This window comes from Amia ocellicauda, chromosome 10, assembly GCF_036373705.1.
Source record: "Amia ocellicauda isolate fAmiCal2 chromosome 10, fAmiCal2.hap1, whole genome shotgun sequence".
Lineage (NCBI taxonomy): Eukaryota > Metazoa > Chordata > Actinopteri > Amiiformes > Amiidae > Amia > Amia ocellicauda.
This window is the reverse complement of record NC_089859.1, coordinates 8087692-8104153: the sequence shown is the minus strand read 5'-3', so window position 1 is coordinate 8104153 and position 16462 is coordinate 8087692. Positions and strand designations below refer to the sequence as shown.

The 16462-nt window shown below is 37.4% G+C and overlaps 1 protein-coding gene across 1 annotated transcript; it reads right to left on the bottom strand.

The window, feature by feature from the left end:
* Positions 1-1462: 1462 nt before the first annotated feature.
* tnfsf10l (TNF superfamily member 10, like) lies at positions 1463-16256 on the bottom strand. Its single transcript, XM_066714848.1, has 5 exons — positions 15139-16256; positions 10776-10943; positions 6941-6977; positions 6251-6364; positions 1463-4935 (listed from the first exon to the last, which is right to left on the bottom strand). Exons 1-5 carry the CDS (start codon positions 15331-15333, stop codon positions 4487-4489), a joined length of 963 nt encoding a protein of 320 aa, XP_066570945.1. The 5' UTR covers positions 15334-16256; the 3' UTR covers positions 1463-4486.
* Between the last annotated feature and the right edge of the window lie 206 nt (positions 16257-16462).

Below are 16462 nucleotides of genomic sequence, written 5' to 3'. Positions count from 1 at the left end.
GGAGACACAGGCTGGGATGTAGAGCCTGTCTGTAGGGCCTGTCTGTGACTGTACCCTGGGCCATTTTAAAATATATATGTATATATATATATATAATATATATATCCATGATTTACAAGTTTTAACCACCTCCAAGCTAGGTTTTACATTAATCCACGTTTCACATTTAAACCTGGGCTAAAATCAGTGGTGCAATATTTTAATATTTTAATCTTGGTTTAATATTTAATCTTGGATTAATTTTAATATATTATTAAATCTACAGCATCCTGATTAAATTATAATCCTTGATTTAGTACAAATTTTTGACTAATCCATGTTGGTGCAATTGGCCCTTTGTATGACATGAGTTTGCATGACATTTGTGACATGCCAAAATGACCATTACAACTTCAAGTAGCAATTAAACTAATTTCTCCAAACATCAAACTCTCGGTAAACACAATAGACTCTCGGGTTTTTCAGACACTATTATAGGCGTTTCCAAACATTCAGTCAGCATTGGGAATTCACACAATCATAGGCAATGCGCTTCATTGTTCTGCACATTCAGGTTAGGCTGACTTCACTGTGAAACTAAAGGCAGAGGCTTGTCTTCCAGGAAGGGCTGCTGTTTGGCAGTGGAGGAGATGGGAACACACCCTGCGTTGCCTTTTCCCTGTGAGGCCGTTAAAGGGACAGTCAGAGGAACTCAGGCCCACAGCAGGTTGGGAAACATGTTTTGTATTTCTTTTAAAGGTTTTCAGGATGATTTTATCATTCACAAAAAGGTAAAGTACAATGGTGCTGGTGCTGGCCAAGCTGAAACCCAGCCATCACAATGACCGCTCCCTCCCCTGCTCTGAAACGCACCTCAATCCTAAAACTGTCCATGTTGAAGAAGAATGACTTCCCTTTCTATTACATCAAAGCCACCGCTCCATCATGGCCATAGCTGAATTTGTAGAACAAATAGTGCGCTTCCAAAAACTAGCATTATATACCATCACTTGTCACTTACGTAACAAGCTTGTTCTTTTTATTTTTACCGCTCACATCCTACCATGTTTTTATACTACAACAATCCAGCGCGCTCACTTTCACTTTCAGACTGTCTGTCTGATGTCTCACTTTGAAACATTCAACACATTACATTACTAGTGAGTGTTGTGATAAAAACACTATTAGTTGCAAACCTGCTCTTTGTTTTTTAACATAACTGAAGATAGACCATCATCCTCCTCCAGAGTGGATAAAAAAAAAAAAGAAAGAAAAAGATATTGTATCATGTTCCCGCTGAATAACAAAAGACAACAGATGATTCATGATCAGCAGTTGATAAGACAAACAAGAAACAATCTTACTTAGGCTTAGAAAACCACCAACAGCCTTGGGAATCTGTGAAGTGTTTTTTGTGAATTGAAATACAGTTACATTAAAGTAGCTATTATTGGAAACTGTCTAGACACAAAATAACCAGTAATTTTATCATTGACATTTATTTTTTTAATTAAAAAAACACAATAAAACTACAAATAATTACAATTTAAAGACAGAAAAAAACATATTTACACTAAACATTGCACATTCTGAGGGGAAAAATAAGAACAACAACTATTCATTTTAAGTGTTAAATTGTAAAAATGTAGTGGTATACATGGCAGTTATACATCCTCTGTGGAAAGTCTCTGAAATAAGCAGCTATGGCTCAGTATAGGAACTTACATACTGGTTTGTAGCTCTATATAACCCAAGATTATGATCATTTGTATTTGATTAGCATTTTTTCTACAGTCCTCTGAAAAGAATATTGGGCCAAGTTTACAAATCAGGAATAATGTTCCTTTCTTGTCTTTGAAAAGGAATTACAATTATTTGTTTTCTTCAAAACAACAGTGAAAAGGAAACTTATTCAGACTGATCTCATTTAAATTTGCAGGAAGAAAATGTTTTACCTTTCATGCAAAGACTGGTAGCACTGGCCTTTGGGCTTATTCAAGGTGTTTTCCAGGTTATACTCGATATAATCAGCACAAAGTAATCAGGTATTATGCAAGTTTAAATCTTAATGAAAGTAATGATGTCTGGGCTGGCACTTACCAAAGCCTACTAAATAGGCATATTTGCATATGCCTTAGAGGAAAGCCGTCCTTAACTGCAACTTGAAAATCCTACTGAAATGTTATAACGTGTCACACTCAACAACATGTTTTCTATCTGTAACTCACAGATTTCCACATGAAGAAAGTAAGTTATGACCTGCCTGTTTTACAAAGTTGCATTAGATATAAATCATTTCCCCTCAATCAAAATAAATCTTTCAAAATTGTCACTGCGGGCAGGATTTAATATTTTTTGTTGTGTTTTTAAAACTGTTCCTCAGGTTACAATGTATGCATTCAGTAGAAAAAAATGCTGTTGTTTTGTGTATTCTTGTTTAAGCACCAAAATCAACGAAAATATTACTCTTGTATTGTTGACATGATCTCATTCAACAATCCTGTCCTGTATGTCACTGTTGTTAAGAGTTAAAAAGCCAGCTGATGTTGGTTTATGTTTTTTATAAACATAAATTGTAACAGGATTATGAGGCTTTGTTCAGTCAGTATGCAGCTCTTCCAGTCAGACGGGATTGAAGAATTCCTCTGAACCCTCCATGAGACTGGCAGAACTGCATATCTGCAGAGCACATGCTGAGGGAATTCTTTTAATTCTTTTTTTTTAAGGTTTAAAGCCATACCCTGTTAAAATAAGTCCATATCCACACAAAGATAATGCAAGTTTCCAGTTTTCCCCTTGTGCTTCCACAGCAGTAATATAAATAGAATATTAAACCAGTATCCTACTTGAGAACATCAAGCCCAGCATGAGTCCAAAGGCCAAGCCATGGTGTTTCTGATCACTCTGGTTTCAGAAAATCATTTGTTACGGTTGCATATACTTATTTTGTGACACTAAAATTCAGGGAAGTTCAAAACCAAAGGAATTTCTTAGCTACATAGAAGTATATGGACTGACACATATCACAGTAGACCCCATTAGTCTGTGTAGTTTGGGGCTGAACAGAGTCCAGTGTTTGGAAACAAACAAACAAAAAACAAATCCAAGCTCAACTAATAGACAGCATGAATAATACAGCTTGAACAGGAAAATAAGAAACCACAAATCTAGTACAGTAGTAATTGTTTGATTTCTTTGAACAGCAGGATTTTTTCCGTGATCAACAGGAATATGTGTTTCCTCTTGGAATCCATTCAGGTATCATACAACTCATTTCTCTGGGCTCAATCATATGTTTGTGCAGAGCAGTGCTGTATGATGCACTGAACTGATTCTTTAACACGTATACCAAATTAAATGGGCTACTCAGGCCAACAGGCTAATAACGCATGAACACATACAACAAGGGTTTTTGATTTCATGTATTGTCTAATGCACAGATTATCAGGGGTCTACTGTATGTTCAGGACACAAGATAGCTTGGTCTGTAATTCAGAGATTAACGTTCGGATGCTACATCACCAGCAATATTCATATGTACCTCCAAAGACCATAAACAGGAAACGAATATGAAAATAATTATTTTCTTCTAAATTCCAGAATATATTACTCAAACCAACAATCTGAAAGGAAGTAAAACGATTGCTTATATTCATTGATATATAATGGCCAAAACCATTATAAACCAAAAAGTTTTTACTTCCTTTACAACAGTCATCTTTTCACAGACATTGGTGACTCACAGTCAGCAATGACAAATCCCCAGGTCAGTCTGCAATGACAAAGCTACATAATAGTTTGTAGTAAAATGCACTTTCACACATTACTGTCTAATATATGTAGTAGTGTGACCCTCATAGCTTACACATACAACTACTTTCTTTTTCAAATTATAAATCAGTTCTAGGCCTGACTATTACGGTTCAGAGGATGTGTGTTTCCTCTCTTTTCATCATAGTGAGAGGATTATAATGGCTAATGTGAACAGATTAACAATTGGTCATTCAAAATTGGAAGGGTTTAAAATGAAAAATAATAGCAGATTCCAAGTTTAAAGAAATGTATACAGAATTTGCTTAGCTCCTTTCCTTTTCTGGTGTGAGGATGTATTCATGAAATATGAGTAAAATTTTGTGAAGGAAGTGAGACCTTCTTATAATTAGTGGTCCAAGCTTTTTGTTTCCATTATTCAATCCTCTAACTACAAAGGTTAATTTTTCTGAAGTTGCATGTGGCTTCCTATGTAAAATGAGTGTGCAGGTGCTTTACTATCACTACCCCAGGACTTCATGCAAGCTAAATGAAGCTGGGCAGGAGGGTGGCACAACAGACTAGTAGCATTCATTAGGTTTAGAGTAGATTGAAGATGTTAATTTGTCTTTGATGGGATTTTTTCCCACCTAAAAAGTGTTTTCCTTCATTTTTGCTTCACTCTTGGTGTTTTTTTCAGTCTCTCCTCTCTAGAAACAAATATAGGCAGTTGCTCCCAAAACAAGAAGACAGGAGTTCAAAGATCGAGGCGAAAGGCTCCAAAGTAGCTAGACGTTTCATCGGCATAGACCATGGAAGGAGAAGACACCGAGATGAAGATCTCGTCCCCAGCCCTCAACTCAAACAGCCCTCCTTGGTAAACGGAGTGAAGGGCGTACTCGGCATCAGCCGCCCAGCATTTGGTGCCCACGCCCTTCAGCAGCTGGATCGGCCGAAGGTAGGACGTCTTCTTGTAGAGACACTGCACGAGCTGGTGGCTGGTAGTGCGCTCCTGGTCACTCGGGGAAGGGTAGCGGAAGTACACCTGTGAGTAGAGGTAGTAGCGGCCATCCTGGGGCACCCGGAGCCGCCCTTCGTTCAGACTCATGTTGTGGACATGGGCACCAAAGCTGCGGGAATCCCAGGCATTAATGGGGTGGCGACAGGACTGGTGGAGGTCAGACTGCGGTGACTGGTTAGATGATCCTGGGGTGAGACAAGAGAAGGAGGCTCAGTTAGGGAGAGAGAGAGCTGGCACAAGAGATAGATTGTAATTTCCCAGGTAACTATCAACTACCGATCTTTGAAAAATCATCACTTTTTCCTGTGACTCACTATTTCTGGATGTGTACGGGAAATACGGCACTACATGTGAATGCAAAGAAAATATTGGTAATTTAGTAAATACTGTTTTAGGCCAATATCCATTTATATTATACCAACCATTTGTATACTCTCCAAGTTAACTCTACAAGTGCTGCCACAATTTAAACACTTGAATATAAATACCTGTTAGGTTGGGATTTATGTATACATGCTCTTTAAGACAGACCAACACAGACTGTACAGAGCAGCATGATTCATCAGTGACTGTAAATGAAAAACATGTCTGCACACATACAGTATCTAACAGGACTGGGTTCATAGAAGTATTTCCATTAGAATTCAATAAAATACTGAGCAGACTATAATGGTTTGTAGGAGATCACTTTCAGAAACGATCCCGGTTTCATATTCCTAAAGGTCTGTTAAATTAGCTTTCATTTATTCCCTACATGAAACTTAGAAGCTATTAAGTTTGTTAAATGACCTTTCTGGTTTGTGATTGCTTTACAGTCCTTTTCAAGCTAGATTATATTGAATTGAACTGCGGTCTTGGAGAGATTAATTTTAACCAAGGGAACACACACCCCTGCCTAGATGAATTATAATTCAGGATAAGGTACATATAAAGATATAGCATGAACAGCAAACATCCATTGCTAAACTTATAATTGTCAGGTTCTCTTTCCCTTGTAATAGATTCCCAACTATAAATGTTTTATGAACCAAGTGAAGTATTCCCCTAATATTAACCAATGTGTGCCCTCAGAGAACAGGAGGATATGATTTTGTCTTAATGAAGACACTGGTGTCCCACAGTGACAAATATTGTGCAACAGCCATCACTGGGAAAGTCCTTCAACCCATAAAATATAACTCTCACAGGGAAGAGGAAATCCCAACACACCTTATAACACCCACAATTCTTGTAATGGTGACATGTAAGGTTGCTAATCGAGGATTGTTCCCTGAAACCCTTCAGGAAACAGCTACTAATAATAAAACAAGGGTGCCTGAATGGCTTTAATTTATACCCTTTAATTTATACCTTAATTAATGTATCACCAAACATGCCTTACTTAATTTCATTGTATTGATGCTTCAATGCTTCGTGCTCTCTTCGTTTTTACACAGCCCGGGAGTGCTGTTGCTCATCAGACGTCTGCCACTCTTGACAACAATCCCTACTGTTCCTCACCTTGAGTCTGCGGCCCATTGTCTCTCAGAGTGAGGTGGGCGGATGGCCTCTGAATCACTGTGCTCACAACCTTTGACCCCGACGTGTTGAATCTCCGAGGTAGGTTTCTTGCTTCTGGTAAAGATGTACAGGGACAGTCAGTAATAATATATTAAATTCATGAGGTATTACAGAAAAGATAAATAATAATAATAATAATTAAAAAACACTGATACAAATATTAAATAAAATTCAGGAAGAGGATGTGTACAGATAAAACCGTGCAAATAAATCTGAGCTACAGTTGCACAGACGCATAGCTCTACAAGCAAAGCTAAAAAATGCAATACATATGCATCTTGAATGAGAATCACTTCGTACCAATAGGATCCCCAGGGAAAAAACTAAAAAATGTCAAGAAAAATCAGTTTATTCAAAATGTTGTGAGGTTAATGAGGTTAGCCCCTGAACTACCAATACAATAACTTACTTTTACAGCTGTGTTCTTATACATTCTGAAGTTGATGGCTCTGCCCGTAAATCTACGTCACGTTGTAGAATTACTGCAGTAGCTTCCTTGTAAAGTTTACTTAGCAGATTACTTTTCTCTCGGTCATGGTTTATAATTTCAGACATAAATAACAAACCGATAAAAACAGTGGTGTTCGGCTACTTGGGTGTTTTGCAGTTAGCATGCATGATGTCTCTTACCTTGAAGTGTATGCTTTCTTATGGCATTTTCAGTCACCTGGAAAACAAAGCCCTTGCTTATCAACTAGCATAAAAACCATATCAAAAATGGTATTGATAACTTCACCCACTACGTGAGAGCTGAGTTGAAAAGGGAAAAAAGATAATCCCTGCACTGTGGACTTGCTCAAACATTTTGAATCATTATGTCCCTACTGTAAATGGGAAGCAACCACACCTAGATAAACATTTTTAACTGACGCAAATTGGTCTCCCGTTTGCTCTATGTGGACTTCAAAGTTTGAAGATTTTAATCTAGCAAAGTAAAAAATCACACGCAGCAACGCTGCTTTGAAAGAAGTCCAATAGATGTTTAATTAATCAAGCTCAGGTTACGTCACCAGTTACAAGTTACACTACTGTGAATCGGCACAGACCATATCCTGATTGAGTTTAAAAGTTCATGTAATGCTTTTCGAATTGGCCAACAGGTACCATTTTTGTATTCAGAGGTTGCCTACATAGAAATGCTATTATTAGCATTGACAGCTAAACATCTGTTATACAGGGAGTTATGTCTCATACACACAATAAGAGATTGTGATTAAAAACACATTCACCACTGTAATGAGATCTGAACCTTCCAAGTCCAAGGCACAAATGGAAATCATTATATTCTGCACCCTTTGTTTCACTGTAAACTAATCCAAACAATTCTTCCTTTCAACCTTTTTTCTTTTATTGCACGCATGCATATTTGCATGAATCCATTAGAGGAATAACCAGCCAGGCAACTCTACTCTAAAAAATGTAAATGCTTGATAGCAGTGATTGCTCATTCCTGCATATAAATTCTGTCTTGAAAGCTTTCGCATAACAGAAGCCAAAAGATATATGTATATATATGGGGGCATATATGGCATGTTATAGAAACTGCAGAAGACACAAAAAAGTATGGACAAATATATGCTTGGAGTAACAAGACGAGAGCAATGTAATTAATGGAACCTGAGAACAAACAAAAATGTGACATCATTAAAAGAGTGAAAATGTTCAAATGACAATGGGACAGATACATTGCAACAAAAATAACAGATCAAAGGTGGACAAAGGAAGCTATCAAATGGATCCCAAGAGATGAAAAAAGACCTAGAAGACCATATAAAAGATAGGAAGATGAAATCATAAGCTTTGCAGGTGTGGCATGGAAAAGAGAACCTGTAGAAACATCTTGGGGAGCCTTCATCTAGTCTGGTGGTGTTTTTTTTAATATATTTTCTCAAAGAACTCAAAAACTGTTTACATATGGTTTCATACTGGAATTGACCTTCAGAATACATTTAATAAGATCAGAATTGTCACACCCTTGTCAACACCGTGAGTATGAACTGGAGCAGCATTTGTCGTAATTCATTAAACCCTGAAACTGGTATTTTAAAGTAGGACACATCAGTGTATTTTGCTTCACTGAGAATCATTACTTTCTGAAGAACAATACAGAACCAAGCCTTTTTAAATTAAACTGAACATTCAAGCTTTTATTTACATGACCCATTTAAACAGCTTTGGTCTTTAGCACATTTAGCAGCCAGAATCATTCTACAGTTTACTGATCATTGGTAATGTTTTGTAAGCACTTACAATTTGTGGGCTGGATGTCATATGCCGAATTACACTGAAATGTCTAGTTATATCAAAAGGAACGTATTTTTCCAAGAAGGAAATGATTAATTTCATCCAACATTAACAATCTTCTCTTTCCGTTAATTTCTGGCCCACACTCAAACTCAAAACTTAAATGCCACAACACAAAGCTAATCCAGTAAAGAGAAAATAGTTTGCTTTTCATAACAGAGAAAATGTCTTCCATTTATCTTTTATTAAAGTCACATTTTTAATGTCAGACTGGTTTTTAAATTGACGATAGGATATTATTCTGTTTTTCCCTGTTTAATTTCTGTGAATAAACCTGGCAAAATGACTTAAATATTTCATAGAAAAGATAAGAATATATAATGCAGTTGAGTGAGATCACGATCTTGACAAGCTTTAGTGATTTGTGTCATTTTCTTTCAGTTGTGTAGTGATACTGTATCACAAAAAAACAAAATATGATTGCAGCAGAAAACAATGCACAACTGATATGTTTTATATAGTCATCAGTCATCAATTTAAAGATTCAAAATATTGTGGAAAGAAGGAAGTAAGAATAAATAAAAACTTGTTAGCTTCCAGGCATGACCATACAGTGGAAAACTGCTCAGCATTCTTCTGCTAGAAATCTGAGTCTTAATATTATCAAGTCCAAAAGAAAGGGGACTGTTTAAGGAAACGGCTCCAAATATTAAAGTGCACGGCTGCCAAACGGCTGACCTATGAGGGTTTATAAACATTGTTTTCCTCGAATGTCTGCTCTGTTTACATTCGAAGCAGGCACCATATGCTGTAAAGGAGTGAGTGGTCTCTATTTTTCTCTCTCTGAACCACATAAACACATACTCACAGACAAACACACAAACGCACAGACTAAGCACTAAGACAAACTAAAACTTTGCAGTCCGCGGGCTGTTTATTAACTAGGAAGTTGGCTGTGCAGAAGCTGTGTTTAATTAAAACAATGCTCACATTCCATGCTTTTCCTTTGCAACTCACAAAGTGCTGTGCTAGGTTAAATATGATCTGTGGTTGTAGCCACTGGAGTCCACTTGCTCTTGGGGGGTGTAAAATAGTCTTTTACATGTGTCTCTATGAAAGACACTGCATATTGCAATAGGCCCGGATACTAGATAATACTGAATCTGAGTCTGCTTAATTTTGTGCCTGGCGTTGTGTCAATTTAAAATCATACGTTTGAACAATCCATAAAACATTCTCTGTTTAAAGCACTTAAAAACAATAATTAGTCACGCCAACTATTAGAGTGTAAAGAAAAAGGTTACATTTTCCTCAGTTAAAATAGCACAGTTAAAGCTTAATTTTGTCCTTTTCTTATTAGTTGACAAATGTTTATTCACTACATGGCGGTCCATGGTCTGTCAATATGGCCTGTCAGCTCTTTGCCAGTTCTACAGCCTTGTGCTCACTGTAAACAGGCGGGGTTTTGTATCCGATGTTTTCTCGAGAGGTAAATAGTTCATCAGCATAGAAGCACCCACAGCGATGCACAAATACTTTCCACACTAATTCTTTACATTCCTTGTTCTGCCACATATAATAGCGTCCCCCTTCAAGCCCCTTTTTCTCAATGACAGCCTGCTAAATCAATGTACCACGTCTTGATCTGCCCTGACTAAGTGTTGGACAGCCACACAAGACCCCCAGGCTGATGGTCCCGACAGAGAGTGAGCTACAATGGCTGGCACATGCACATTCATCTGGATGTTAATGACACACATCGAATGCCTCTCTTCCCCCCACTGCTCGACATAGGAGTCGCAAGAGAAGAAACGGTTCAAAGTAACACCAGATGTGGCTTATGAGCGCATTACAGCTGAACAACATCATAATAACAACCAGGTGTGGATGGGTTGCTGTGTGTATCACCCGCACAAGACTCGAATTTCATATACTAATGGATCTCATGTCACTGAATCTTTACAATTTGTTTTTCTTCTTTTGTTTTGTGTAGTTTATGTCAGGATATCGTTTTATACCCTCAGAACTGGCTTTCCTCGAATCTGGTTATTGCTCAGTGTGTAATGGCATCCTCTTGGAGATGTATCTGGTTTCAACTAGAGTAGCTGAATCTCTCAAAGTCGACAATTCCACTTTTCCAGGGGTTCTTGTTTAAATACATTATAAAACCTTACAAGGGAAATATATATAAAGGTTTCACTTCCTGTGAATCAACACTCACCTTGGAGATGTAGGATTTGATGCCCTCTGCCAGTTCCAAGCAGGGTGTGCTGCTTAAAAGCTGAAGCAGGTCCTTGGCTTTTTCTTGGCTCATTGTGGTGAATTGCTCTTCGATCGTATTCAGGAAACTCAAGCACTTCAGCTCTTCCGTGACTCCTTGGTTCTTGGTCTGTCAAAGAATAAAGAGTCAGCCTGCATCACTCTCATTGCGCTGGCTTTCAAAGTTTACAATGCATTTTCCGAATAAATATTACCCTGTTTGTCCTTATTCAGTCTCAGATCTATGGAATGTCATGTTGATAGTTTTATTCCACTGAAATGTTTGTGTGTTTATTGTGAATCAAATCATGATGTCACTAGGAATTAATTGCTTTAATGGGCAGTTTTGGTCCATGACTGTAGATTTCATAGGTCAATTGTTTATTTCTTAAAAAATAATGTATAACTTCCACATTTTCTTAAATTGATATACTTTGATATATATATATATATAAGGAACACATTTCCTGGAAACATGAAACATAAGTCTGATTAGATTTAAGAAAGTGTTCATTCAAGTTCTAACTCTGTCTGAAGTCACACCTACTAAGGGAAAACAAAACTGTAGTGCTGCCCCTCCAATCAAATCTAAACAAACAACAAGCATTTTACAAAAACATGCAAGGAACTGATCTTCTGGAAGCAGATTAAAATAAATAGATAGTAATTTGTATATTTATGCATTTATTTATTTATTTTTTGCCCCCATAAATACCTGTGGTCAAATTGTGGTCAAACTTGGAAACAGTCAGATTCTGTTCAAAAGTATAACTAATTGTACAAAACCACTGTAGTATTACACCTCCATTGTAACATTCACACCGAAACCATGAATACATAATGAAGTTGGCTGGTGGTGGCTCTGTCAGATTTTGGCTCTGGGAGAAAAAACTGCCTTTACCCACAGTCTCACTGGAAGCCCAACTCAATGTCTTGTGTTATATCAGCTGCAAGCCTTAAACCTCCACTCTGAATTCCATGGTGAGCCTATAAAAGCTCTAATCACAATGTGGCAATTTAACGTCACAAAATATCTTTGAAATCTCTCTTCTGTGCTGCTCATTGAAGGACATAATTGGATGTTATAATGGAAAAATAAATCAAAGAACAAACCCAAAGAGACAAAACTGAAGCTGAGTCAGAAATGCCAACAAAGCAAAGAAGAGTTGTTTTTGTAACTGTCCAAATATGTTCATAAGTGTTTTCAAAAAGGACCACAGTATATAATGTAATCAGACCAAATTAGATACTGTAGGATGTTTAAATTCCTAAATTCCTAACAATTACTGCATATAAAGATAATACCCTTTGTGTTGCCCATATTTTTGAATCCTGGTCAGCATCCTGGTGAGACGAGCACTAATGTTTCTCTTAGTCAGCAGTGGTTTGCGCCTTGCAATTCTCCCATGACTTCCATTTTTGCCCAGTCTCTTTCTTATTGTCGAATCATGAACGCTGACCTTAGCTGAAGCTAGAGAGGCCTGCAGTTCTTTAGATGCTGTCATGGGTGTTTTTGTGAGTTCCTGGATGAGTTGTGGCTGTGCCCTTGGAGGAAGTTTTGTCCATTTGGAGATAATGGCTCTCGCTGTGGTTTGCTGGAGTCCCAGAGCCTTGGAAATGGCTTTGTAACCCTTTCCAGACTGATATATCTCAACAACTTTTTTCCTCATCTCTTCCGGGATTTCTTTTGATCGTGGCATAGTGTGCTGCTTGTTGAGACCTTGTAGCTGACTTCATATCGATGGTAAGGTTCTATATAAGTCATGTTTAGATTCAACAGGGCTGGCAGTAATCAAGCCTGGGTGTGTCTGCTCTAATTTAATCCAATGATCATTTAAATGTGGTTACTAGGTTGATTGAGTAACTAAGGGGGCAATTACTTTTCCACACAGGGCCAGTTCAGTTGGTGTTGGATTTTTAGTTTCCTTAAATAAATTAAGATTATAATTTAAAAACTGAATTTTGTGTTTACTTGGGTTCTCTTCGTCTTATATTACATTTTGTATGAAGATCTGAAACCATTCAGTGTGATAAATATGCAAAAATGGAGGGAATCAGGAAGGGGCAAACACAGCACTGTATTACAGTCTAACTATCACAGTTTTCCAAAAGCAGGTGTTGCATCTTTGGGATAGACTTCTCTGTTTAGTACTGAATTGAAACAAGAAGTCTAAAAGTGAAAAGAGTGACAGTGCCACCCTGATGAAAAACAAGCTACCTTTGGAAGCTCTATCAACAGTATTTTTATTATAAAGGGTCTATTGTGTTCTTGTTGGCAATTTACATAATATGACCAAGATAACACACTGTTTTCCGTATAGTTATACTGACCAACATGTTTAAGATTGAATGTTGACGACAACTTTATTCCATGAATCATTGCTTGATGTGTAGGGGAATGGGACAATTATGCTGATGCTGAAGAATGTGCATTGAAGGCTAGCAGGGGTAAGTGCTCCGTGTCTACCCACTGGTCTCTGTTGTTTCAAGTTCTTTGTTTGTCGGTCTTTATTTGTGATGAGTTGAACAGAGATAAACAACTTTCCAGCTGACTGCTGTTCTTAATTCTGCTTGAATCAATTATCTGAATGGAGTCAGATTAGTTTGTATCTGTTATCTTCCAGAACCTCAGTGAACAATTTAGGACTGATGAAGGGGAGACAAACTATAGTAACATTCTTCAAAGAAAACTGAAAGTAACATAGTATAACCCTCCAGCTCTCTTCGGGTGACCTTTTCTGGTGTTTGTCTTTTTAGTGAATTCTAGATTTAAAGACCCATTATTTTCCAAATTATTGTTATTATGAAGTCATTCAACAAATGCTCCTATCCAAGGCAACTTAGATGGTTTTACAAACACTAACATACAATGTTCTATATATAGCCATGACGAAGGGTGCCACGACAACTATAAGAACATAATCCACAAAATATGACAACTAACTGAAATCGTCTGACATCCACAAGAATGCAGGAAAGTGTTGTGCCTCCAAACTAAATGTTTTTCAAGTAAGAGTGTGTAAGCACTGTCCACTTCAATTCATATTTAAGAGACGTTCCCCCTCTGGTTTGGATCAATTGTGGTGTAAGCTCTGACAAATCCAAGAAAGTGATCATAAAGAAAAAGCATTCCAATTGGAAGAGAAAGCTATTGGATAGTCATTTCTCTCTGGGATGGTAAACCAGCACAGGGGTGTTTGCATCTTAAGCTAATAAAATGTGTCACCCCCCTCCCAGAGCGCTGCTCAATTAAATCCGTAATGATGTTTCAGCAAAACAAGTTTATTACTGACTTGTATAGTCCTTCAGGGAAAGGGCTGTTATACATTAAAAAGTGACTTCAACTTTTCTGGCCTCAGCATTCAAAGAAAAGACAACTATGGTTTATGTAGCGCAGGTTAAAGGGAATGAAACACTTGTGCCTCAGTACACATCATATGGAAACAGGAAACATGTCAGCAAAGTGGTAGGAAGAATCCACTCTATGCCCACAATGTTTCTTCTCTTTACAACAAGCAAAGGGCAGTATAATCTGAAACCACTTTCATTTTAAATATTATCTAACACCTAATTTTACCAATAATGCAAGTGGCATGAATTAATTACTTGTGTGCTTATTAATTAAAACAAGAAACTTGATGGGGTGTCCTATTGGACAGTCCCAGGAAAAAACTCCAATCAAAACCTCTGTCAACTAATCATTAGTATTGCTTCAAAAACTGAACTAATCATACAGCTTAAACAGTCCCCAACAACTAATTAAGTCGTTTAAAAATCTCCTATAATACTGTAATAACTTAAGGGAAATACTGACTAAGTGTCGTACGGGACATGTCTCAATATCAATTAGTGTACATTTAACATCTGTATACACTACAAACTTTGCATAAATTAACAGATTTGAGAAGAAGCGTGTATAAAATCCACAAGATATTAATTTAGAAAGAATAAGAATCATTTTACAGAATGCAAATACAGAGAAGCAATGTATTCAGGATAAAGAAACAAGAATCTGAAGACAGACAATACATAATAATAATAATAATAATAATAATAATAATAATAATAATAATAATAATAATAATAACAATACATTATTTAAATAACTGTTATTTACAGAATAATTCAAAAAGCTTAAATGATGATGCATTACTGTTTTAAAGATAAGCCAATATTGAAACTAAACTAAATCCAGTCGCCTCAATCTGAGCGCTGCTGCAAACAGTGCAAACAGTCTGACAAAAGAGAAACAAAGTTTCAACTCCACAGTGGACACATCCGCGCACTTGTGGCTCTCATGCATAAAACAAACCAGGACACTTTACCTGTGCGATCGACATGTTGAAGAAGACGAAAAGCCCGGTGGTGGAGGCGATCTGCAGCACCACCACCACCATCACCACCATGGCGAACCACAGCTTAGACGGGGCATCTCCTCGCTTCGGCGGCGGCATCATCATGTAGGTGGTGGAGTCGTTGCTGGCAGATCGGAAATATTCTTGGTTGTTGTGATTATCCATCGCATTCCTCTCGAATGAGTGGGAATTAAAAAGCAACGTCGATCCTGGGACGGAAAATGCTGTGGCTTTCCTTCGACGTTAGTGTGGGAGGGATGTTTAAGTCTTGGGAGACGTCTGCACGAAACCAGTGCCAAGCCAGCAATGCAGGGTTTCAACTTCCAAAGGTAGCTGCGATTTAACCCTTTCACCGTCCTTTAAAATGCGTATGAAACAGAGCAGAATGCAACGACTGAAAATCACTGCTTGTTAATAATGAACGAAACCTCAGAGTCTTGAAGAAATGGCACTAAAATCACGGATGCATTGTTTCCAGACTATCCCTCTTGGCGCAATTTGCAAGTTAAAGGCATGTCCATTACATACAGAGACCAGTCCCCGCACCCTGACAAAGCACAGGAAAAGCACTTCTCACAGCTGTAAATCATGGAGACGCTGGTGTGTGAATGTGGGTCTTTTGTTCGCCTTCACTTACAGCAATGTGACTGGAATATAAAGTTGTCTGTTGGCTTGGTTTAAATATAGGCTAAAGCTTTGATTTGGACCACCATTGTTTTGTTGGCTATTTTATATACAATGGCTAAAATGCCACAGTTAGTGGTTCATATATTATAGTCTATATTTTTCCATCTTGGTATTTCTACCCAGACTAAATCAGCACTCAAATGTAACTTACCAGCTTTCTGTAATAAAGATTTACTCATAAGAAGATACTTGGTCATCTGCAGTTTCTCCCACAGCTTCTTTCTGTGCCTCTACATTGATATAATAAAACTGTAACACCGTTTTATTGCTTTCTTGGTAAAAATATATTAAATTCATATCTAAACTAGCCAAAGATTGATAGCTTATAAACTTATGTGTCCTTAGCTGACATATATAGGAAACATCCTACTTTTTCAATAACATTTAAGTCCCCAACTGCATTACTGTGCTATGCCTGTACTTTGCTGTACTATTGCACTTACAGGGGAAATTTTGAGTGTTGTTAAATTTAAACCAGTCTGAACACGAAATGCCCAGGGTGCTATTATGGAGGCAGAATCGATACCCAAGTTCCACATGTTGAAGCAGGCTAAGGTTGACTCATATTAACAATACGAGTACATTAAGTGGAGATTAATACATTAAC